Genomic DNA, 27,654 nt, shown 5'->3' on the forward strand with positions numbered 1-27,654 from the left:
AAAATGTAATTGGCAATCAGCAACAAGTACATTTAAGTCACCGATTTGAAATTCTCTTTGTAGTTGAATTCAATTGCATGTAGCTTTACTGCATTAGCCAAGTAGGTATAGAAGTCCCAACACTACACAATGTTTGAAAGCTTCACTTTTTTCTTCCAGTTCTTCTAACTCTGTTTGTTCCCTCCATTCAGATATAAAAGGTAAATATGTAATTCCTGTTTTTCTTGATCCGATCGACAGTGACATTTTTTCGTCAATGAGATATGGCAGTCGCCATGCATCTTTCGATACAATCTACTTAGAACTAGGTCAGCTTTGGTATCATTCCATGTCTGGGGGGGGGGGCACTTTGGCGCACTGGTATTTTGATTAACTGTTTATTTATTACTTGCATTTTGTTATGTGGCGCTTTTAGAATATTTTTTTTTACAATTTGAGTGCAGTGCCACATTGTCCTTGTTATGTTGTGTGTGTCAAAGCCTGTGTCAAAGATTTTACATTACATTACAAAGTAGGTGCAAACTTTAATAGATACCAATCGCTTCAATAACGACTGAACATCATCCTACCAGTCTTAAAGGACATAGCTAATCATTATATCTTCAGTTTATCTTTAAATTTTCACTTGTAAATTTTGCTTCAGTGCTTTGCTTATTTGTTATCTTGTTTTCCTTTCTTTTTTTTATTCACCTATGTACTTGTATTCGTTCTCGGTGGCGGCATTAATGTAAGTCACGACTTGAGTGTGCCGCCACCATGTCTTGTAAATATATACTGCAATAATAAAAAAATAAAAAAAGATTACAAAACGGTCTCAACTGATGGCTGCCGCCGGCTGGCTTAAACGTGTCGAAGTGTCTGAGCAAGTTTAGCTGTGCTATCAACAATTACAACTCTTTATTTTGCCATACATTATTGATATATTCTGTAGTCAAATTATTACGGTGTCACTCGGTTATGTTTTATTCTATGTCTAACAACATGATGAATGGTTATTTCAAAAGATACAATCAATTCTAAAATCTAAATTGTTTTATTCGCATTTCTCAGCAAAACATCGTCATAATCAGTTAGTTTTGAGATGTCAGACTGAAAAATAATCCTAGTTGAAAGTTATAACTTGCATGATTTATGTGACATTGCCGAATATATTTCCTCACAACTTATCACCACAGCGGAAAACTGTCGATAAAACATACCGCATTTACTGAAGCATGAGGACAACTATAATGATTTGATGTAAGTTTATCAGATAAAACATTTGTCTTGAAAATACATATCCTTACTGTTTGTTGCACCTCGTTGATCCTTAGGATATTTCTGTATATGTACAAATACAAGTGCGTGTTCTCCATCCATACTAAATAGTCTCAAAGTAGACATGTTTCTTGTTCTTGTTATTTAGTGATAGAAGTTGCCATAAGTTTTATCTTATCCCAATCGTCGTGCAATACATTTTCTTTATCTGGTAAAATCACATTGCATCTTAATGACCGATTTATGTATGGATCTCACAAGTCAGCCGTATGAGATTAATTTATTGCAACTGGGTCGGAAAACGAAAATAAATCACTCCAGGATTCCTTCTCTATATGTGTCAAGAGGCAGGCATTTAGTCCCCCGCACTCCGCCATTAATTAGAATTCTTTTGAAAGCTACGACTATTGTCTTTCTTTTTCATTTCTAAATACTCATATATCTCACAGGATATCCATGTTGAGATCAGGCAAGAATCCAAACAAAAAAGCAATAAATATGGATTTCATTTTTCTTTGCGTTATCGTCGTTACACATACTGACTGTAAAACGACAACTACAAATTGCAGCTGCATAGATGTGAATTTTATTGCTGTAGCAAATATGAAATCAAACAATGCATTCGTACGGTAATCTTTGAACAGCGGCAAAGGTCACCCACGGAAGATGGTGCCATCTACAAGACAATTTCCACACCTGGATTGCTTTGTGATATGGTTCTATGACTTTGTCGCTAATTCTCAGTGCAGAGACACCGGAACACCAACGGATAAAACATTTAAAGGCTTTGCCCAGGGTTATGGCCATTCAGAGTTCGCTCTGCTATATATCGGTGACTCCTAAAGAACAGCCGTTTCATCTGATGAAGTCAAAAATCTATAGCCAGCACGCATAGAGAATGCTTAAAGGGACGAGGCCTTCAGAGGTGATATCCATTCCAATACGCCTATTGTCAAAACGTATGTTGCTTTCAATCAAAGGGTTTCTCCCGGTTCTTGTTACTTGTTGCTTTGGGAAGTCGGGCGGATTTATTCTATTATTCAAGTTCACGCTTTCGAGGACAGGAACCGTACATCAACAATGCTCCAACGGATACAAAACTAGTTATTTTTATAGCGCGAGCGCCGTTGGTCGTTGCCAGGTGAATTTTGGAAAATTTGTAGCAGTTCGTGTAGAGTGTTGTATTATGTATGTACGATTTATGGGTGTCTTCTTTGTAACGATGGCCTCTTTTCTTGGCGCATGCCACCTCTGGGGTAATCATGCGTAGGCCCATTGTTACATAGCTCCATCGTCTGCTAAATCAATGCGCCTTGAAAGGGAAAAACGATCGTAGAAAATTAGCAATCTTAGAAAGTGCAGCGCCAGGAGGTATGATATGTGAAGACACAGTCGATTCGACAAAACCATGGACACATTATGAGTGTTGGGCCAGCCCCCGATGGGTTGAACCGAGCCTTTATTTCCACCGTCGGACAAGATGGCAGCGTGGGATCCTTTTAGCGATGAACTTGAGGACATTATTGAGACGGTAACGAGTCATTTATATCGCTATGTCGATTTCTAGCTAAATATGTCGGCTGGGCCATACTTACATCAAGCTTTTATGATTAGCAAAGGCAATATTTATTATGTTTATGATATTACGTCTGAATTAAGGCATGCCGGACTTGTAATTTGCCTTTTGTATTGACATGATTTTATGGTGCCAATATTCGATGATATCTGAACGTTGACAAACATAAAGTTGTGCATTCCCTGATTTTTCAATACTGCAGCATCAGTCAAAAATACGTTTATTGGATCTGATGGGATAAAATTGATTTTGTGATTTAATTGCCTTTGTGCTTCAGGCAGTTTACTGAGGACAGCTGCTTTTCATATTATTCATACTTCAGATTTTATCTGGAACTCCCACGGATAGAATTATGGTTAATGCAATTTTGCGATTTGTAAACGAGACTGGTTTGCTACCCGGCACAATTTCACTTACTCCCATCTACTATTACCACGTCCATGATGAGCAGTTATTCTTTGTTTTATGGTTAGAGCTGGTATTAAGGTTTGACATTTAAGCTGCACTTACCACCTACCAGTCGTGTAACCGTCACATGCTGTCCTTCCATGTACACGGATCTGTACATTTTGGTCCTCCGTACTGCAGTGGAGCAAGAAGATTGATATCACAATAGTTTTAAAGTTTGCTTGTTTGCAAATATATAACCATATGGTTATCACAGATGCCCATATCCTATTCATATTAATCTGGATTCTATATATATGCAAGATGTCATCATACAACCACGGAAAGGCCTACTCTTTAAGGGATTTCGGACCGTCCAACGGCATTGATTAAAGCTTAGTTTTGATTACACTTATTGATAGAGGGAGAGGTAAATCGGTAAAACTCACCCGCCAAGACCATCCGCGAAATCAAAAGTGACTTAGCCAGGACGAAGATTCATCGTAGTCTTTTCCCAGGCCCTGTTAAGACAGTTTCTCGTTCTTCAGCACACTTTTAACACTGTTATTCTGACTAAAGCTGTAATAATCTTAGAAGCTTTTAGTTAAATCAAAGCAAAAAACGTGGTTCCGTATCTATTTTATTTCTATTTATTGGTTTGGCTGTTCAGCACGCACAAAAACAGAGACAATACAAATGGAATAGGACAAGGGTAGGATACTAGGATACTTATCAATAACAGTATACAAAAAAGACTTAATTTTTTTCATATGTACAAGTAATCATATGTAAGATAGCTTGCATAGTATCTACAATTAAATATATAACATCATTTATCCGTGGTTCTGTATTAATTCCCGCCGATAGGAATGATTTAATGGTATTTCTATAAACAGCAATACTCAACAATGTACGTCATCACATGTTGAATTCTGGTAATTGCAGAGTCTGCAATGTCATTTATCTTTATCAAAACCTTCCCATTAACGGGATATTTTTTTCATAAACAGATGTCAGGTAAAAGAACATATTAAGCTCTATCGAGTAGAATCATGATACCTTTCTATTGGTTGCAATACTTAAATCAGAAAGTCTACTAGATATGCTCTGGTCTGATCAACAGTTCAATGTATAGATGGCAGTGAAAAGTATACAAACTTTATGGTCCCTTAGAAATCTCTATGTGATTCGTCCATTATCGTTTCTGATCTCCATTATGGATTTTTTTAACCGTTTGACATATTCTGATTTAGTAGTGATGTCTGGAAAGAAGCTTCCCTCTTCCGAGCCATTGTTAGGCTTAGGCTCCAATTCCCAAGCCCAGGCCCGACCGGGTAGCTAACAATATTATATAAAAGGCAACAAAACACACAGAACGTAAAAAATCGTCATGGGCGTAACTTGTGTATACTCCTCGATACACACTTTCATTTTTCGTTTCCACAAACATTCCGGCCGGGGCCCGGTTTGTAAAAGGGAACTAAACCTTACTGATTATTGCTCGGACAGCTACCCGTTCAGCATGATGTCGTCCTGACGATTGCGACAACACCATCATTCCATCCTCCGGGCGATGGCAGTAGGCGTCCGATGTGTCAGCCCCACATAGGGGCCTCTGGAAAAAGATATGCTTCCAAATTGCCCGTGCCCCGCTAAGCTGGTGTCGGTAGGGAATCCGGGACCTGTGTTTAGCTGGGAGCCAGAGTTGAATGTGGAAAATTGTGTCACAAAGCTAGGAGGGAAGTTGTCAGACCGTGAGGTCAGGAAGTTACGTGTGAGGAATACGGCTCTGGATAGATACAGCCACAATGGAACAGAAAATACCAATAAATGATAAGATTTTTCATATGGAAGCTCCAACAGCTCAAATGGTAACAAGGTGGTGGGAGATTTGTGTTTTGCACTTTTCTTTTGGTGGAAAATAGGAAATCTTGTGTAGAATTGTCTCGGAGATGATTTTATAGCGTCTCGGATAAAAGGACCTCTCGAAGTGATTGTGGTGAAACAAAACTACTAATAAAGAATAGAATTATTCATATCGAAGCTCCAAAAGCTCAGATGGCAACAAAGCAGTGGGACATCTGTGTTTTGCACTTCCTTTTTGGTGGAAAATAGGAAATCCTGCGCAAAATTGTCTCGGAGGTGATTTTATAGGGTCTCGGATAAAATGGCCTCTCCACGGATCCAAGTGATGGTGATCTTTTGATGTTGATCATCCATACACTAACGGTCACTGGATCAAATGAGAGGAGTTTTATTTGATTCAGTCTGCGTATTTAAGGTGTAGGGGTCTACATATGGTTCATTGATAGTCATCTAGATATATACATGTATAGTCATAAGAAATCTTGTGAAGAATTGTGTGATATGATTTTATAGCGTCTCGGATAAAAGGGACTCTCCAAGTGATTGTGATCTTTTGATGTTGATCATTCATTCACTTACGGTCACTGGATCAAATGGGAGGAGTTTATTTGATTCAGTCTGCTTCTTTAAGGCGCAGGTGTCTAGATATGGTTTGTAGATAGTCATCTAGATATAGATAGTCATAAGACATCTTGTGCAGAATTGTGTGATATGATTTTATAGCGTCTCGGATAAAAGGGCCCCTCCAAGTGATGGTGATCTTTTGATGTTGATCATCCATTCACTAACGGTCACTGGATCAGATACAAGTGATTTTACTTTTTTTAAGGTGCAGGTGTCTAAATATGGTTGATAAATAGTCACCACGATGCATTCCGCACTAACTGTAATTGATAATACCAGTTGGATTTCTTCATTTGTATTATAAACACATATCTTCGCGGAAGATATTTTGCCAGAACCTCGGTGAGCCTGCATATGTATGTAATAAGATTCTCGCCAAAGTATGACTCAGATGCACGAAGGACGTGTGAAAACGTCTGATAAACGATTGCGAGAAAATTACACCGTTTTTATCAAAGCAATAGCTAGAGCACATGTACAATGCTTGACCGGTTTAATATGGGAATCTCTTGACGGCTGTGTGCTTGAATTGCATTACAACGGATTAGGTAACGTTGGTGTGCGCCGTATGGTGGTGCATGTGAAATGCAAATCTCATAATCACAAGCGTTTGATATCGATAATCCACCAATCTGTCAGTGTTTACCGCAATGGATATGACACCCATGAAATGGACTGCTCTGCTTGCGATCCATGTGGAAAAGGAAAAGGCTTAGTTTGAATTCTAAGTAGATATGAGTGTCGGCAAAGAATAAGTAAGTTTGTAGATGTTTTATCAGCACCGACAATGAGTTAAACTTTTCAGCTTTGTTTCCCATTGACTTCCAAAATTGTCTTCAGCTTGACTTTGGCTTACCTTTTATTTTCTTTGGGAATCCAAATTGTCTTCAGCCGAAAATTGTCTTAAAATACAACGTTTCCTATTGGACATCTAAAATTGACTTCATTCATAGTTAGAGTAAAAAAGACCTGTTTCTTCCAGATCACTTCAGTGTCACCGACGAAAACTGGTGGATGCCGGTTGAAACGTTTGACCGTTTCCAAAACCAATCCAGTTGCTTGAGTTATTACTTTTTAGCGTAGTGTTTCTCTCTCTATCCTACAAAATGTACCTACAACGTGAGACACTTCAAAAGCTTCAGCAGCTGCAACACTGGGAGCTACCTACAGCTGTCAATACTCCCATACTCTCAGTTGCTGACACTCTAAAATTGTCTCCCCAGCCAGTCCGATCATTGGAAATCAGAGCACGTATTCTTCCAACCAGGAACAAACCAGCTTTCAGGCGCGTCCTTAATCAACCAGGTTTAATCATACCAGCTCACGTATACGTACATGTTTTCCTCCAGTAGACGGAAAATAATTAAAGTACTACTCTGCGACGGCAACATCAGGAGTGACCTTGATTGGGTTCATGAGTAAATGCTCCTTTCAAGGGAAAAGATTAAAGTGCTACCCTTGATATAAGCAAAACGGTAGTTTTTGAGGGGCGTAGGTAACATTCATCAGATGTCGTAGTAAAGGGTGATCAACCTAAATGTGTTCACTGCGTGGAAAGATCACGATATTGTGGACGATGGTGTCATGAATCGAGCTCGACGGAAAACAATTTGCTACGTATTCCATTTCATCACGTACTGCTCAAGCGTATTCCCAAGGACATGAAATACTTCTTTGCTGATATCTTAGATGACCAGTTGTACGCGGCATCCTCAATCAGAAGGACAACTTCTACTCGTGAAGACAGCCATTAGTTTATTGAACTAGGCAGGGTCATGGGGAGAGTACGGCACTGTTTATGGTAATCCCGATTGCTCACTCTCCTCAATCGTCGCGCGTTCGACCTTTGCCCCGATCAGCCTGCGATGCCTCCGAATTAATTTCCATCACAGCTAGGCGTTCAGTTCCTCTTTGTCCCGGTACATCGCTAAACCAACTGTGAAATTAGAAGGCCATTTTTTGTGCGAGATGTTCATGATTTGAGAGCTGGAGGCTTCGTTGTCTGCCTGGGGCTTCAATCTTCATATCTTAGTCTGAATTAGATAGATCTTTAAAGCCTACAGCATATCATAGCGAAGTTTCATATCTTTTCATCGAAGTCCGTGATGTTAGAGTGTAATCTTGCTAGCTCTGTATCTTGTGGAGGAGAGCCCAGTAGACGTGTGTTGTGTGGAAAAAGTTTTCGTGATAGTCAGATGAATATTTTTTTCAATGACTACATGCTAACTTCATTCAATCTGTGATTCAGTCTTTCTTTGATTGCTTGCACATCTGACTGCAAATGTTGTTTGAAGCTAGTGAGGATGTGCCTACACTATTTAATTGCAACAATTTCCACATGGTGATAGTTATAGATAAAAAACGAATATTTGAACACACCAATCCTTGGTTGAAAGTTTGGTACTTGAAGGCATGACTATATTTCTTGTTCTCGTTTGTATTTTGCGTTAGGATATCCAGCAATCTATTGTACACCATGTATAGTCTGGATATTTTTATTCTGTCTTCAAGTGACATCCACTGCATGTCTGAGTCGGTGACACCAGCACCTCTGTCCTGTGCGTATGGTTGGTACTTTGGTATAAAAAGCACTTTCTTTCTATGCTTTTTTCGGGTTTAGCTTAGTCCTCTTGTCCATCCTTGTCGACGTACAGTAAGTTTCCATTCTGTAGCTTATACTGTTTGGTTGATGTACAAAGTAGGCATTTGAGTTGATTCATTGATTTGCCCACCGCAAACTTGTGTTCAAACTTGGACTGTAACGATCAAATGGCAAAGAGAAAGGACATCAGATAGGAGGAACACCACGACGGCAAATGTATGCCTCCTGTACACCTTTTTTTCCTTGATGAATTACCTGTGACGGGGCACCATTGATTTTTGTACTTGCATAAATCTTTGATGTTTTATCTAGGAAACCTCCAGGAACCATAAAATTGGTCACAGCTAACTTGCATGCCTGGAAATAATCAAATTGGGCTAGGCTTCGTCACTGTCAGAAAATGTGAATTTGGTACAGATATACATGTAACAACTGTGACAACTGTGTGCCAATAAACATAAGTTTGAATGTAGAAAAAAAGTTATAACAACAAATACGCATCTTTCTTCAAGCATCCAAGTTGTAGACAGCGTCTATTCTTCGTTTAGTTTATATTAGCCTGAAAGTTACCTCACTGTTATTTGTATGAGAAGTTTAGAATCAACACGTAAGAATCAATACTCCATTTGAGAGAGGTTCTTCACCGGCATTTATCAATGGATGTTGACGATTTACTACTGAGAGAATTGTATTAGTGTGGTGTATCATAAACGTCTCACGTAGGCAAAATATTTCAAACCATGAGCTATGTACAATTAAGAATATTCTGCCAATCAATGACACAATGCAACAAAGTAGACTACGATTTATAGGTCACTGGAGAAAAATAGGAGAAAAAAGGGACGAGGCAACTTGAAGCTGGCAGTCTTATGAACCTAGAGCAACTACCTGCAGCTATGGACGACAAAGAGTTGTGGAGACAATTAGTCAATGAGATTAGCATGAAAGTTCATCTGTGTTGGAAAAACATTATAATACATTATAATAGAAAAATGCTAACACTTTACTTCCAACACTGAATTAAAATATAATTTTTCAATGAGATATTCTGAATATGCTAGACGCAGTGAGTGAGTGAGGTATATTATTTGTTCGCGTGTAACATATCAGCTAGTCAACACGTCAAGTCAGAAACTAAATCAAACAAATTTTATGATATAGATTATTGTTCATCATCTTTGCATTCAAACCTTATTCCAATGTTTGAAGTCTTTCCATGCTTTTTGGTGTGGTGTCCTTCTCCGTTTAACGTTTCTATAGCAATTGGACAACAACTTGATGCAAAGGGAGAATTTAACGCCCTTGGTTGTTGCATCAGGGCTTTCATATCCTATCGCCTGTAAGAAAATGTGTATCTGCAATTGTGCATAATATGTATATACTCTTGGAATACTAATAAACTGTGTACCGTCCGTGGGAGTTTTGACCCGCATACATCATTGCAACTTTGATATGCCTAAAGTTTTACCGATCACGATTCTCCCTGGCTCATGTGGATTCATACAGTATAGAGTTGAGCAGAGCAGAGCAGAGCTGAGCAGAGCAGAGTACAGAACAGTTGATTAGAGTAGAGTAGAGTAGAGTAGAGTAGAGTAGAGCAGAGTACAGAACAGTTGATTAGAGTAGAGTAGAGCAGAGTAGAGTAGCGTAGAGCAGAGCAGAGCAGAGCAGAGCAGAGCAGAGCAGAGCAGAGCAGAGCAGAGCAGAGTAGAGTACAGTACAGTACAGTACAGTACAGTACAGTACAGTACAGTAGAGCAGAGCAGAGTCCGAACTGTCCTGACCGGACCTTCCACAATCATCATCCCTCGAGTTATGTACACTTCACAAACCAGGAAATGCTTCAATTAGACTGTAGCTGATGACATCCTAATGCACGCGTAGTTTGCTGGACATGTAGAGGCATTCCAATCAGGACCTTAGATGAGTTGAAGCAAAAAAAATGGCTTATGTCATTACTGGTGTTTTCTAATCTCTCCAGAATCTTACTTGACGCAACGCGACAGCAAATTAGGTTTGTGCCTGGTCTTGTGCATCCTTGACCTTTGCTTGGGTGCAGCGGAAGGTCGCTTGATCTGTCTCAATTAAGAGGCAATATACTGTATGTCGAGAAAGTTAATTCTGCTATATTTTATTATATTATACATACATTCGTTCACCCGTATGGGCAGATTTCTTTCTGAAGCAGGAATGAGCTGGAATACTGAACACAATGGGCGAAATTGCGTATAAAAACTTTTGACGGTACGGCACCCGTATTAAAAAAGAAGGCTACTTACAGCCTCTTGACCGAGCTGTTATTGAGTCACATACCAGTGTTTAGAAAACAAGTATATAGGCAGTGCAAGTCAAGACCTAGTCTAGTCTAGTCTAACATTTCAGTTTGTGGTGTTCAGTTTACAAGGATTAAACAATTGCTTATGACGTACCGTTATCATGAAGTGCAGATTGGGCATACTGATAAATGGGCACTGCTGGTGGATCATAAGTTGCAAAAAGTTTATGGCGTCCTTCGTCTATATCTAAAACGTACATGTTAGAATTTATAGACACCTTGTTACTGTGCTATATACAAATTGGAGGTTGAAGTTATACAACATTTATTCCGAGCAGCATAAATATAAAACTCAACCAAACCTTACCTGCTGACAACGAAACGGCAGCAGGTAAGAAGCATTTTCGTTGTTTAAAAAAAATCTCAAATATCCTACGTTCTACCAACCTGATGAAATTATTTTCGGAAGGTAAAACTCTTGCGCGCGGCCTTCACAATACTCACAATCATCCAATCGTCATTCTTCAGCTCCTTACCTCTAGCCCTTGAGCCGTATAATATAGCGTCTTGTAACGAATTATAAGCACATTGATGTTTTAAATGACCTGTGAGCATCCCATTATCGTCTTCCACGAGCATATACCACTGTTAATGGGCCGTTATAGTGTCAAGCTTCTACATCTCATCGGCTATCCATCGGGAGGGTCTACACTTCTTCTTGTGCGGAATAATTTGCTAGGCTCTCATAATGGAGTGGGTTGATGTTGAAAAATGTAAGGTATGTTAACGTTAAGGTATAACTAAGTAGAATGGGAAGGAAAGTCTAAGGAGAACGAAGAATTCTTCACGCCTCGGCGTGTAATTTCCAACACTGAATGGTCATTTTGGTTTACATAGTCTTAAGCTTGCTGACCACTTCACGTCAAGTTCAAGCGTTGTGCATGTATGTCAACATAGGCGTGAAGAACAGAAGTACACATGGCTGCTTCGGTTACTTCCACACCAGCTAAGTGTTAATGTATCAGACAGACTCGTGACACAAGGATTCAATAGAGCGTTATTGCTTGTGACGTCAGCATGCAGGTGCAGCTAATTTTGTCAGTGAATGGAAGTTCACATGTTTTCTAACTCATTTCAACCCTCTCAAATGACCTCTATGAAGTGAATGTATCTCACGGAAGAAAATATCGGAATGATACGATTCAAAAAGTGCCGATGAGATTTAAAAAGACAGTGTACGCTTCAGTTACTATTAAAGGGGTACTTAACTCCAGAAGGGAGTGTAATTTTCCAATTGATTATGTATCGATGAATACATAATCAGGACACATTTTGCAGAATTCCACTTGTGGTGAATTACGTAACTTGTGGTTGTAAAACAATATGACACTACTAGTAATCAAACCCATGCAGACTCTATCCATTGGTATCCTATACATATTGACACTTCCTTTATCGTCAATATTTTTGGCATAGTTGAGAGGCTATACGCACACTAAGAAGGACAATTGTTCACAAGATATCAACGAACACATACCAAGTCGAGTTAATGCTTCGTTGAACACGTTTATTCAATCATAAGTTGGGATTGCTTAATTCAATTAGAGAGTATTTGGAGAGTTTATTAGAACGCTGAATGCTTTTTGAATCTTTTCCTAGAATTAACATCTATCGTAGAATAACACTTCAGGGGTTTAAAACACCATTGAATTTCAAATGATGACCACCAACATAGCTAGAACCTACCTAATTCATTTACATTGAATACGGGGAAAATATCCTTCAGGGCAAATTAGAATCTGCAGCTTTCCAATCAGCTACTTTGCAATTGAAAGACAGAAATTGACAAATAGCTCTCACGTTGTCTAGGTAATCAAAATGCCATCAGGGCCGGACTAGTTACATACTAAATACTACTGTGTGACCTGAATAACCTTATATGGTGACTCCCATGCCTCCACAGGGTAGCCTCATTGTCTGTGCAGTTTACTCTTAACAAGAGACCAGGGCTCGAAATACTACCTACATATGCAAGTCAGTGCAGGTAAAATTAAAGCTGCGCAGGTATTCCTGATGTCTACCTGTACCTAACCTGCACTGGTCCATGTAATGGGTGTAAACATATTAAATGTTTCATGATGTGAACATTTACTAGCTGCAGTGACTGTAATACCACATATGGAGTATAAAAGAAATAATGGCAATGGTTTTTGATTGTATTTCAGTATGATCAATACATCCTATAGCTAAATTCTGAGAGGTGCAGGTAAAAGTTGTCTGGTGCACCAGGTGCAGGTAATTTCCAATGTTACCTGCACATATGCAGGTATGCAGAAAAAGTATTCGATAAACGACAATAAGATTATAATCAAGCCTGAGATGGCCTCCTGTTGTGAACACTGTATGATCATTTTCAGTTAGGTTTTATCACGACATACCCTTAATGTTCTCCGATGTCGTTCACTATGATTACACATCAGTAACGTATGGATCCATTGAAAACGCCCATTACATTTAAGACCATTTCTGTATAATCATCCTTTTGTCTGTGTCGATAGGAGCTAATGAGTTAAAACGAGTAATTTTTCAACCAATAGTAGATTGGCAATAAACCCAATTACATGCATTAATATAATGGTGAGATGCAGCTGCTTATATGACATGTGTGACTGGAACGGTTTTCCAGCCAGGAAAAATGATTGTGTACAGAAATACGAGCTTTACAGTGGAAAATACTCGTAGACCTTTATTGTTCTTGGATCTCGTTCTCAAAATGAAATACAACAAAATTTGTATATTTGAACCAAATACCTTGTTACATAACCTGTACATCACATAGATCACTTATTATTATATAACCTGTAAGTGGTTTAGTTGGTGGTTTCCAGGTTGTCTGTAAAAGTTATGTTGAACGTATTTGAAGAGTTCTGTAGACATCTACTTTGTTACACCCACTCCCTCCCTCCGTTCCACAAAATGTGACCCTCAAGCAAGGAGGCCTGAGGCAAACGTTGGTAAATATTGTCTGTCAATTGCATTTCTGCAGAGGCCATTATTGTAATTGCCTTTCCTTTGCCTCACTCGTGGGTGAAGCTGCAAAGCAGGGATACCGCTGGCCGTAAGCTCATTACGCCCCCACCTATGGCAAAAGCTTATCGTAAGAAGGGTCTTGTTAGCTTTATTTGACTCAGCATATGAAAATGAAATAATGAAGCTAGCCTTGTATGGTTCTATCCTGTAACGTTTAACATAGCACACAAATGTAACAATATTTACCATTATTGTAATTGCCCTCCCAGGTTTCACTTATGGGTGAACCTGCAAAGCTTACTGTAAGAAGGGCCTTGTTAGCTTGGTAACAGGTTGTTTCGCCACATTGTCAGTTCGCCACAGTTATTTCGCCACAAGGCAAGTCGTTTCGCAAATAAACAGAAGTCATTTTGCCACAATTCACAGGTCATTTCGCAAATTTAAATGACATTTCTCTAAATAGCCTAATATCTCCAGGAATTGTGTTCCTACTATCATTTACTTATATACAGGTGCCCACAAAAATTATGACATTTCTTTCACTTAGTCGTATAGTATTCGTATGTCACGATAATTTATTTGGCTCAACATATGAAAACATAAAGTTAGCCCTGTGTGCTTCTGTCCTGTAACGATTAATATAGTGAACTTAGAAAAATGTACGAAGCCAGCCTTTAAAAATATGGTCTGTTGCCAGACAATAGGATGTAAAAAACATACTCATCACGTAACCGTCCAGACATAAAAACTAGTTAACCATGACTAATCAAAATCATAGTGTTTTGTCTAATCATGTGATAAACACATTACACATCAATTTGTGTTAGTTTTGACATACTTTGCCAGGGTTAGAATAACTATTCCTTTATGTAACTACCATACGTACACAAGATGGAACATATAGAACCAGCGCAAGAATATTATTCCGGTTCTACATTCAGGAAATATGCAGAGAATGATGACAGAGAAAATGTATGAAGAAGGTGCAGAGCTGAACACTTCAACCATTACAACTAAAAACAAGTGTCATTCAGCATGATTGAAGGAGGTCAGGCGAGGGAACGTTGGAGTCCGGGGATTCGTGTGTGGAACTTTCCAGCCACTTTAAAGCCACTTACGCTGGCCCAGCAGTGTTTTCTGACATTAATGTCTACTTCTGGGGAAAGATGAAGCAGTACGTAAAGACAGCACAGAGAGCCATAGAGACACTGCCTCTCCACCCGTGTGCGGATCCTTAAGCGGGCGTACCAAAACAGACCTTGACCAAAAGATACAGAGAGAAGAGGTCGCCTTGTGGGTTGCATAGTGAGCAGTAGGATTGATGGAGGTATTGTAATGGGAAGCCGTTATGGGTGGGCGAATTGGAGCCTCTTGGGTGCAAAAACGTGCTTTGGTGTTGAGAGAAAACGGAGGAGAACGTCCATGAAGACATCGAGTGGCATGGACACTTTCATTCGGAAGGACTCCGTGCGTGCTTCGCCCGACTGAAGAACATACAGGTTGGAGATTTCTCATTAAGAATAGTCGATAGTTAATTACTTTGTACGTGGAAACAGCTAACAGTACTGTGATACGGTGCAGGTTTTATCAGCAAGCGTCAGGACCCCCTACCCATCTGCGGCCATTACATGCTAGCTACACGCTGAGACATAAGTAAATGGGCTATCCTTTGGTTTGCCGATTCGATAAAGACATTTCTGATTTCCCCAATTACAAATCACGTCAGAAAGGATTGGAAAGACGAATAAAACGAACGTAGCTGACCGGCAAATTGCTATCTACAAGCCCGTTTATAGGAAACCTATATCGCCATTTCATTTGTAGCGCTTTGCACGGGGGCCCGTGAGGTACGGCTAATAGATAATTCCACCAGCCATATCTCCGGCCAGCAGTCGGCTGGTTATCTCGCTTCGTAAATCATTTTTGTCTGAAGTCATAAACGTGCTTTTCTCTTGGGCTATGATATCTCTATCGTGCTTGGTATAGCGGAACGGGAATGCTGTTTGTGCATTTTACTACAGTATATGTACTGACTACAGTACGTCTACGGGGAGCTGTTTTGGTGAAATAGCAGAAAACTAGTTGATGGAAAATCGCTGCATAATGATGTTACTTCTTCATCTATACCTTCTGTTTATCTTGGCATGTATTCAGTCTAACCGCGCTATTTGCCATTGTGGGATCACGAAACTGGTGTGTTACCAGGAGTCACTCTCGATTGTATGACGCATTTCCTGTTAGAACCCAACCACCAAATGCCTTTGGCGTTTTATCAAATTAAGTTTAGGAAAAAGCACTTCCCGTCCCTTTAAGTTCAACTTATCTTCTTTTGTTGATAGCCACATTGGAAAAACACGGCCATATACCCTCAAGCAGTTCTACTCACAATGACGTCAATTGATATTAATGTTTCAAGAAGAGTTCTTTCGTTTTCCATATTGTTCATTTCAGTACTACTAGCTATGATATTTTACTTTTTTTCTGTCTTTCGGGTAATAGTATAACTCCTGAATTTAGCCCATGCGGGCAAGAACGTGTTATGTTAAATTTGGTGATTTGCTATCATGATGAATGTATTGAAATCTACAGCACTAGAGTGTTTGTTCAAATGGCTTCTTCGAACTCGTACGAACATTCATTTACGTATTTTTTTAAACTATGGAACTATGTATTGCATTTTTTTATTATTTTCGGAAATACATACACGCCACCACTACTCTCCAAGCAGAGGTTGGGTCGCGGGGGATATAGTGCTCGGGATTTTTACCGCTCGCTAAGGGGAGCTAAGGACCCAACCTCTGCTTGGAGAGTAGCAATCACATGTTAACAGTACAGAGATGTTAGCATCAACAACTATAAGTAGTCGTTATGTTTGCAATATTCTCTTAAGTACTGTCGAAAATGCGCAAAGTTTGTAAAGGTTGTAGGTAGATGATTCCCGAAACTCAAGTGGTGGTAAGTCCAGCAAATCTTTTAAAATTGTGTGAAAAATTTGTGTCTAACATTTCGTTCAGATGTTCAAAGTTGGCTTCTTTTTTACGGGCAGGCTTGAAAGCCAAGTTGCATACAAATGAAATTTATATAGCCTCTACTTCAAACGGTAGCACCATAGACGACATGCATGCATAAGCACACCCAGCCAAAGCAGTGTAAGCCTGGTTTGATAAGATGGCATGTCAGCCATGTAATATTCATGGTAGCCCTCCCTTTAATCAACATCCGGGCAAGAATTAGGGATTCTTGTAAAAGCCAATCCATTCCGAGCTAATTTCAGGGGTTCCGTGACCCTTGACCTAAAGTTCAATTCAATCTCAATGCTGCTGCCGTAATGGACTATATTGAAGGCACGCGTGCTCGGAGTTTGGATTTCATGTAGGACTGGCGTGTTTGTGTAATTGGATATGTATAGGACCTGGTATTTGTTTTCTTCAGGATCATAAAACAAACATGTTACGTAGTTTCATTTTTGATTATCTTAACCAGGTAAAATGTTACTGATCACAAACCTTCTGTAATACATGTTTTGGGTTTCAAGTATTTTGGTTTCAAGTATTTGATGACGCCATCAACGAACCATTTTACACAAGTTATTATTCAAGTTACCCACTTTATACATACAAGTTATTTACTACAAACAACTTGAAATAGAACAACTAGGGGAACTGATATTTTTCAAAGCTTATAGTGTAAGCGAGTTCCGTACCTTTGGTCTTTATTTCTTTACTTCTGTATATTGAAGGTAGTCCCTTCAATTAGTTTTAACTGATTTCCGAAGAAGCCCTTTAATACAAAATCATAACAAATAAAAACGAAAATTATAGTAACATGGGATTAAATGATTGACAAATTAACCATAAAGCTGTAGGCATCCATTCAAGATCAATAAATCATACAAAGCTCAAAAGAATAACAAACTCAACATACTCAAATAACAATAACAACTCAAAGTCATATGTCATAAGTCTTACATCCGTTCCGGTAAATGGATCCATACCTCCGTTCTTATCATAACTAGATCATACATATATGACGTTTTGGCACGCGGTGAGGTCATTGACTGTCTCCCAATGACACAGTAGGAGGGGCAGCACGTCTTACCTCTGCGACCCCGGCCCGATACGCCCCGGGGGTTTTATCGAATCACCTCAGCTGGAAGCCGGCCAGTTTGACCCCGCTGGAAGACGCTGTTTTTCTCGGGGCGGTTCGATCTCCGTCTTGAAGCGGCAGCAGCCACGTAGAGGATGGCCGGCGTGACCCGCGGAAAATTACGTTAGCGTAAATAATAGAGCTGCTGCCGTACCTGTCATTATTGGCGTTATCGTGATGACCTCTATCAAAACTGGGAACCACAAACGTACTGATCATGGCGGGCACCTTGCAGATATGATGGAAATAGGAACTTTGATTTATCAAAAAAAAATCTGTATTATTCACACAATACGATAAAGTTGAACCTGTGCATACGTATTGTAGATGCAGCAAGATATTTCCATTCTTATACCTCTATAATTATCCTTCTGTCTTATCACTATGAGCGTGCATTGAGGTTTTTTTTATTCCATAAAGAGGCAAGGCTTGATTTCAAAGGACATTTCTACACTGACGGAGATTAGAGCCTGGGTGTAGACAAATATATTTCGTATATATCCACATGTGTCATGCTTTAAAGGGTTTATAGAGAAACCTATGTCACCTTAGCTTATTGAATCTATTTCGGTGAAGCTTCCACATTCCATGTTGTTATACAAATTTTAACATGTGTCCACATGTTGGGAAATACACGGATTTGAATTGTCATATACAATGAAAAACACTGTTAGTTAACTAGTTGAAATAAAAGGAAGATTGAAAAGTCACAAAATGTCAATAATTCTAATCATGACAAACATACCAAGCGAATATGACGGATGGAAGGTAATACACTGCGAAGCCAGACGATCGTTACATGTTGTTTTTCTTCAGTAACCGGTCATTTCAGTGCCGCTGGGATCCCACGCGGCAATACAGTTCCCACACAACACTACAGTTGGGATCACACACGACTTTACAGCTTATCCTACGCGTCCCTTGGTACATGCCTACTTGTTGTAACTACTTGTGTTAATAGTCGATGGGCAAATCTTTTGAGAAGATCAAAGCTTGGACATGAACAAAGATTAAGAGATAAACCAAAGCCCCATGTGCCTTTCAATGTTTCTTAGAATCTTCCAAGTGCCTTGTTCCTTGAGCAACAGATGAAGAGATTCATGTGAAGCATTTGATGCTTTTAACATTTAAATTACTGAAGGCTGTGGCCAGCTCTTTTGTCTTTCTTAGAATTCCTAGATGTAGGTTGCTGCAGTCGTGAACATTTTTCAACATTTGCACTTAAACAACGAGCCTTCTTTAAGCATCTCTCTGACTACTCAGACTGACTGGCGACTGTTTTGAAACGCATTAATGTATGACTGAAAAGGCGCAGATCCACATTTCTTACTTGGACCTGCCCTTAGTTATTCGCCTTAGATATTTGAACGTGCAAAGTCGAACTGTATCTCTTAATAATGTGGGGAAAATGACTATTTTTGACTGAACAGGAACCGGTATTTGTTTAGGGATAAGCAATGTTTGAATGTGTGACTTCAAGTTATACCTATAGCACACATGATTCAACACGCAAAGGGACAGTTTATGGCGCCCCGTCACTCATTTCTCGACAGACTGGTGCCGTTCAGTTAGTTAGAAATTGCGGTAAGTCCAATTTTCCACAAATTACAGTTCTGCTTTCTTCAGAATTATTTCTATCAGCACAGTTCAAGATTCTTTGAGTTTAGTCCAGCCAAAGTTTACATCGATGTTCTTTGAGAGCTATAGTTCGCCTCATTTGGAGAGATTTAGATCTTTACGTCGCCTTTACAAACCTATAGAATGATGTAGGCTCTCGATTTTCCTTACGACTGAGTTTTTAGGACATTTTGGATTGCATTTACGCTTTCTAAAGGGAGGTAACCTTTGAGTTCTAATGGTCCAGTTACTTTTCGAGCTTAAACATGATCGCCTGTAGGATGAGAGGCTGTAATAGGTCTAGCTGGATTTGAACATTACTCTTTCGCCCTATCAAAGCCGGGTCATTCCTGCCCAGTGCGCTGATGAATTGTCTCCATCCGCTCAAAGGTTTTAGGCCTCCCAGCATTATCTTTACCCCCAACGGGCTCGTTCCAATAAGGGCTTGACGAGGTTATAATGAGCTGTTTTGGACCAGTGAATAAATGGTTTATGTTCAATCTCCTCCTTTTATCAATCCGTCGGTGCCTGGATTTGCAGAAGATGCTTTCGTCCCCCTACTAACACCCCGAACCTTTTGCCAGCCTTGTTGTTTAATCTTGAGAGAAAATGGGCTAGTCTAGTCTCCATACCTCTTCAGACAGAAAGTAGATAGAAAGGCTGCTTCTAGAGTTTCCTGTGCTTTAATTGAAGTGCTTAGATTGCAGTGTTGAGGGCTATTGATCGGGTGTGATGGCATTGCGGTTCTTATCTGTCATCACCTGCCACCATGTTATTGAATGTTAAGGTGGTCTCTCACTGCACTTGCGGCACCGGTGCTGCGGGTTTCGTAGATGACTCAACGAATTTTAGAGATAAAGAACGAATTTTCTTCCACTTTGTGCATTTTGTTGTCTTCTAAGTCATACTTTTACGTATTACTAAATATCTAAATTATTAGAAATTGGAGAAAATAGCCAAACAGTGCCGCAGTAAACGAACTTCACAGTGCCGCACCGGTACCCCAAGTGCAGTGAGAGTGCACCTTTCGGGTGCAGACTATTCAACATCAGGGCTATAGGGAGGTACGCTTTTGCCAGGAAACAGTGTCTCTTATTTGTGATACCTTGCACGTTATAAGGCTTAAGGGCTTATGGAATTCAAAATGGCGACTGAATAGATCGTACTTGGGGAGAAGAAAAGGTGGTGTCATTCCATCCTCACACAAACATGCCTACAACGAAATGGTGCCATGCTACATGTTATCGTCGTTATGATACATAACGTTATTTATATAAGGACCAACAAAAACTTATTTCTGAAATTTGATCTTATTTTCGCTTGGATTATTCTTCATCAATTTTTGCTTAGCCATATTGATTGATCTTAGCCGATAGGGGGCGCGATTGTACGGCATAGTAGACTTTCAAGAGCATGTGAGTCTTGCGAAGTTTCATTTTACTATACCCCACAGGCTGTTAATATACATTGTATGTAAGATGATTTTTTACTATGTAGTTTGGAGTAGCGAGCAGTGGGAATGAACCAAAACAGACTATTTTCAAGAGTGTTCTCATGCAACAAAAATCACTTTGTTTTCTTTGATCGTCAAAGAGGAATAGGGACTCTGATAATGCGTTGACAGATTATCATTAGCATGAAGTTTAGCACTCATTTCCATTTTACTTAATATACAAAGTAGAGGCAGCTGGTACAATGGAATCGAAGTAAATCTTGAGAAATAGAATATATACAAGAATTCTGATTGTGACAAGTATTTTCAGAAACGCTAAGCACTGTTATAGGATTAACCAATAACCACAGGGTAAGATCTATACCATCTCAAGGATCTTTAATATTTTGATAACTAATCCAATCAATCATTTGATCATGAAATACGTGATTATTATAATTAATCGAAGGTTGCTTTCGATTCCTCTTCAATGTGTCTTTCTTTACGAGAAATTGAGCATTTTGCAAGGAGTTAAGCTGATCTCAGAATGTATCCTTTATTGATACAGCTTTGCAAGCCGTTCAGAAGTAGAGCTTACTAGTTGTGACCTAGCTCACAGAGATGACGACGTTAACGATACGTTTATGTATGCATGTAATTTGCTGTTTTATAACACCGCTTTGATGTTTATTAATGTCCTATCACGCTAATGACTTCATGCGACCCAACATTCTTTGCCAAGACATGCAATTATGCATTTTCAACGACGAGGCTTCCGAAATTCATATGCTATCTGATTGGGCTTTTTCAGTATCTGTTGTACACATTTTCGTCTCATAAGTAGACCATATCTCTGACCACATTCGTACATTTGCAGTCCAAAACAAGCCGCGTGTGTCCCGATATTGGGATGAATTTCCCCCCCAGCGCAGGTGCATCGTAGTTACCACTGGAGCGAATTAGGTCACTGGTTAATGAAGTATTGACAAGCTATCACCTTCCTTCTTTTTGCCAATTAATAGATTTCACGGTGTGTTAAAGATTTCTGATCCGTCTTAAAGATTTTTTGTGTCTACCAAAGATTTCTGGTGCCTACTAAAGATCGCTTGTTTGTATAAAAGATTTCTGGTGTCTATTAAAGATTTCTGGTGTTTCCCAATAGTACAGATGGTGAGAACATGATGCGAAAAAAAATCTGAAAATAAGCAGAGAATTAGACATAGCGTCCTTACACTTCTACGTCATATGCTAAAACAGCAAGGCAAAAGTTTTGAGAGAATGAAATCTGAGAGACTAATTGCCGAATTGCTAATCTAGGACTCAAATTAATCTTAACTCTTCCTATTGAGGTCGGGTCTAATATAAGGCAACGGCATTGAATATTCAATAAAATCAATAATATAAATCGTAATTAAAGCTTTTCAGGGCCATCAGCTAAAATTGTGATTAAGGTCTTATATTATTGATACATTGTTGAAGCTTCGATCTCATTAATTTCACGCTTAGCGCTGCTTTACTCATTAAACGCCCATCTCCCCAAGCAGCAGCCTTGCTTGTACGTTAGTCCTTTCATGCACCATTCATAGGGTGGTATCAAGCTAAGATTGTCCTACTTTCTTCATCGGTGCCCTGGTCTAACGACGATTCATCAACGCTCACTCGATGACAGTCCTTCCTCATCATACGCAGATCCCGAGTCAGCATGGCAAGTTCTCCGTTCTTGTGTTGTTACCTTCGCCTAGAAGGTTATATTTTGGGTAGAGTTTGTATGTGTGTGTGTTAAAGACCAACATAACGGGAGAATACTTGGATGGGTTGTCTTCATAGTTGGTTTAGTGGTACATGGTGGATCTTGATAAGACCTTGAAACGATTAGATTTTTGGCACCTAGTGACTTGCTATGACAGGTACTGCAGTGGAACTTTCGGGTTTGATATCTCGAGTTCTGGACATACTATGATCTCGTTTGTTTTAGTGGTAAATATCTCTTTGGGCAGCGATTAAGTGATGTATGTTTGAGCCCCTAGTTATCTATGCATAGGTAATGAATGCACAATCTGCCATACCTCGATCTTGCGGTCATTTTTCTATCAGATGGTTAGTATGCATTTAAAGGTGAGAAAAAAATTCGGTATTGATATAAATCTAACAGTGCGGTAGATTTCCTAATGGTAACTACTATTTGATGACTGGAAGAGGCCAGTTGCTATTGCGACAATAGGAAGTATTGCATAACATATATGCTATCATTGTATGTGTTCCAGATTTCTCACCATACATATCCCCATTGGCATGTCGGTCACATCTCGCATCCCAATGGTTGGCATTACAAATACAATTTGTAGACTGGTGATTGATAAAAGCCAAGCTAAAGGTTGTTAAATCCAGACAGATCATGCAGATTCGCTACACCAATTATCTTATTTGAAAATACCCCATTTTGCAATGAGCATAAGTGTCATGCGATCCAGGAAAGCGTTTCTTTGAGCGCTACCTATTTTCCATTTTATATGGGATATCACTCAAAACTATATAGACCACCTGAGACTGCGCCGCTCTGCATGCTGACATGTCTACTTTTTCTACTGGCAATAAAAGCCTTGTTCATAAATGTACTTCATGTACGCATTGCCTGTTATACATGTTTTTGTAATGTCAACATAGGATTCCTGAAAAAAATCATAAGATTTCTATTTTACACTATTCGCTGTTTGGAGGGTAGACATGTAGATGTATGTATAGGATTCATATAAACATGTATATAGATATCAAGTACGCCTGATATTCCAAATGCAATTTATAGACAGCATCTTTGAAAAAACTCACAACAGTCTCATCCTATAGCAGACGAAAAACACACCCTTAATGGTAATAGTTGCGTTCGTAAAAGGATTACATATCTCAAATATCCCCGTGTGTGTTTTATTTCGTTCAGAGTATTCCCGTAATTTGATGATTTTAGAATGAGTTAATAGTGTGATATCTAAGACAGTATTCCATGCATAACTCGACTCACTGACGCATAACTTCCTGGGGAAAACCTGCCGTAATAATTAAATGCTACCTCAGCAATTCTACGTAACCGATATCTTTGCAATCAATAACATCTTGTAAAATTTGCGAATTTCCTTGGTTTAAAGATTTTTCAACCTCGACAACGTATTTCCTGAACTTCCCTTTGGCTAGCCGGCTTCCCATCTTGTAATCGTTGTGCTTAATCGTTATTTTACCCAACTTTGTAATCAAATTGCATCTTTACCCTGTCGTTATCTTCTTGTTTCTCAGAAACATTCCACATCAGGACCTTTTAGATTGAAGTTACGTTCTGCCTGCACAAGCGTGGTCTGTGATGTAGGCAGGGGTCAAACCATTCCCTCCTGTGCAATACACATTAGCGTTGGAGCCATGATGCTCATCATTGCTGACGTTACGAGTATCATACTGATTTCTCCTCCTTATCAATTAAGATAGCAGCTTCGCAGGATATTAAGCGTTTTCTCATCGCGCACCATTTAGCTTGATGTGTGCGCGACAGGTAGCCGGGACACGTCATTCATCAGAAGATGTGAGTCCGATACGTGACCCGCAATTATGGGATGGGTAGTCAGCCCCGGTGCATTTAGGGTAGACATTGATTATTGGGTTGGATAGCTACAAGAAGAGGCCGTGGCTGGGAGGTGGCCGTCGGTATGTAAGCTCCTTCGTTTAGGTAAGATATCACTTACTTTCTTGGTAAAAATTACTACTAAAATATACCAGAAAAGCGTCATGATAACATTCAAAACTTTCATTAGATGAGTAGCTTTGGAACGGATGTACATTGCGAGGACATGGTTCTTCTCATTATGAATCCATGTTTGGACATGAATCATGTCGGTACGTAAGCTCCTTCGTATTAGGTAAGATATCTTCAGAATCACTCTCTTTCTTGGTAAAAATTACTACTAAAATATACCAGAAAAACTTCATGATAACATGACGTGTATATATATTCAAAACTTTCATTAGATGAGTAGCTTTGGAACGAATGTATATTGCAAGCACGCGTTGACATGCTTCTTCTCATTATGGATCTATGTTTCGACATGAATGATTTAGTTGGTGTTGCAGGTACAGAAGCAGATGTTCATACCTATGTGACCTATTGTAAGCACAGTTTATCCTATTCACCGTTGCGGAGAATTTTTAGAGAGCCCTTACATATGCATACATATGCCCTCACGTATGCATACATGCTCATTACGGAGCAACATGTTTACCTGGTGATATGCATATGGGCAGCTTTCTTGATGCTTGCCTAGGAGTAGCTACGTTTGAAGACATGGTAGCACCGCTAGCACTCACCTGTGTATGTTTTGGTGATGTGATGGAGGATATGATAGGGGTATGCGTAGAGAACATCAACAGCACAACGATACCCAATGCTCTGTGGCATTGTTATCGGTATGTTATGTGTCTGCTAAATCCGCATATTCGCGCTTAGAAATAATTAACAATGAATAATGAATATATTGTGTGTTCATTCGCGGACATACGATGCGGAGATATATATCTGTTAGCCAGGCTAATAGGCCATTTTGTTAATCGGCAGTAGCGTGTCACATGGGCCTGATTACCAGATGATTGATACACCATTTTGGTCTGCACTGTTAATTTTGCTGATCAGCGAAAAATGAGACAAACAATGCAAGAGTGGTTTTATACGGCAACAGATGGTCAGGAGGTACATAACGACACCCATTACGGCACAGCCCATTGGAATAGTAGAATGATAATATTTTATTGCATTACGTTTTACGGATCCTTAAGCAGAGACTCTGGCAGCATGACTGTTTCGTAATTATGGAACAACAGGAACACTTAGTGGAGCACTGGCATCAGTGCTTGAGATATTCGTTTCTACTTGTTTGTCACAAGGTAGCAACACTGCCTATGTCCATGAAGTGTTTTGTGTTGTACAGTCGACTAGTCGTATTTAAATGAATGAGCTACTATTATGCATGGTATCCATTGAAGCATGTCGTAGACAGCAACCGTAGGCAGAAGACGTGGCAATCGCAGATCACGTTGCGATGCTCATCGTCAAAAATACTCAACAGCCGCACACCACCGTACCGTCGCATAAGCAACCCTGATATGTTTCTATAGAATGATTATGTACTATAAAGTTTTACTTTCATGCAATCCTGTTTTTAATTTCTACTTCTGATTAGCATAGCATTTTATCGTGGTGCCATGGTGCATTGTCCTTGTACCACTTAGCGCCTTTTACTCTTTTCTGGTTATATATAGACCATATCCTGTTAGTTGCTTGTGTAGTTGCTAAATCTTCTGTCTTTTTAATCCCCAGGTGGAGCTACGCGTGCGCACTGATGTCACCATCTCCTTCCCGGCCCTGACTCGGGCTCGCTCGACGCAGGGGAAGTCATGCTGCCGGGCGAGCCCTCCCCCATCCTCTAGGAGCCAACCGATCCCGACCCACAGCCGCGTAGAGGTATCCACCGTAGCAGCATCGATAGCCATGGAGCTAGCTAACAGGAAAGACATGGGGAAAGAAGACTCCTTCACCCCGCTTGCCTTAGCCGCCACCCCGGACGTACGGGAGGTGAAGCCCGTGCAATGTGTGCCAACATCCACCGTGGGCACGGGCTACACCTCATACCGCAAGCCGTCCCGGTTCCGACGGTTTGCCTTGGATACAGACATCCATGGCATGAAACACCTCATCAAGCGGGGACCGATCCGGCGTACCGCCTGGGTGCTCATGCTACTCCTCTCTCTCGGCCTCATGTCCTTTGAGTGCATGGAAAGCCTTATCTATTACTTTGAGTTCCACCACGTCACCAAAGTGGAGCTTCAGTACACGAACAACATGACCTTCCCGGCGGTAACTATCTGTAACATGAACAAATACCGGAGGTCAGCGCTTGGTATGAGGGACCTGGCTACTGTCGGACCGTACATAGGTAACTCAACTTTTTACTTTATCACAGACATACAAACTTTCTGAAAAACGCAAAACTTAAAAAAAAAATCACATCACAAGCAAGCTATCACTCAAAGACAGAATTAAGGAAAAGCAAAAATTTAATTCATGTCGTTCATTTTGAAGCTGCTTGAGATCTATCAGCAAATACATAAAAAGTTTGTTAACTTTGGTCGATCAGATATCATACAGACAGTCAGATGTATTAGAAGTTACTGAAACAGGAGATGCTGCATGTTAAGACGAAATAAGCGAGCAAGAGCAAAACTTTAGTGATCTGGCTAGGAAGAAAAAAATTGACGTTGACATTTTCATCTTGAGCAAATGTTGCTTACATTACCGCATAGTCCTTGGTCTGAAATTTGATTGTAGTATACTTTAGGCCTACGTGTGGCTCTATTGGTGAAAGAGTGTAGTTGGTTGCCCACTCTGCCCTCAAAGCTTCTATTGCAGTGGAAACTATCTACCAAATGAACGTACAGATGTCATGATTTTGACGTCTCTCATGTTTGACACTGATTGATTATCATATCCTCAGATTAGATTGACATAAAAGTTGCCTAATGGTTGATAGGTGATGCAGTCATCGACAAATTGATTGTCTGAAGATTCATATTCTGGACAAGAATATATTACTGTAATACGTTTACATCATATAGAAAAACTCTGTGACAAATTCAAATCTCAGTAGATCAAATGAACCAAATGTTGTTCAAAACACACCAGGCCATGTCCCTAAAGGATTTGTACCGTTTTTTATATTCATCTTTGTCTACTTTGGTCCTCGTAAACTTTTTAAAAAGTCCATTTTAACTTGGCAGGGACTGTATTGTGAGCATGTTGTATTCATCTGCTA

General features: G+C 39.7%; 1 protein-coding gene across 1 annotated transcript in view; it reads left to right on the plus strand.

Moving 5' to 3' along the window:
* The first annotated feature begins 14,652 nt into the window (after positions 1–14,652).
* LOC118432797 (acid-sensing ion channel 1C-like) overlaps positions 14,653–27,654 on the plus strand; it is a 30,023-nt gene continuing 17,021 nt past the window's right edge. Inside the window, exons 1-3 of the mRNA XM_035844417.1 lie at positions 14,653–14,665; positions 15,019–15,116; positions 26,163–26,778. Of these exons, the coding sequence (XP_035700310.1) occupies positions 14,653–14,665; positions 15,019–15,116; positions 26,163–26,778 (727 nt within the window). The remainder of the gene's footprint in view (positions 14,666–15,018; positions 15,117–26,162; positions 26,779–27,654) is intronic.

Source organism: Branchiostoma floridae, chromosome 16 (assembly GCF_000003815.2).
Source record: "Branchiostoma floridae strain S238N-H82 chromosome 16, Bfl_VNyyK, whole genome shotgun sequence".
NCBI lineage: Eukaryota > Metazoa > Chordata > Leptocardii > Amphioxiformes > Branchiostomatidae > Branchiostoma > Branchiostoma floridae.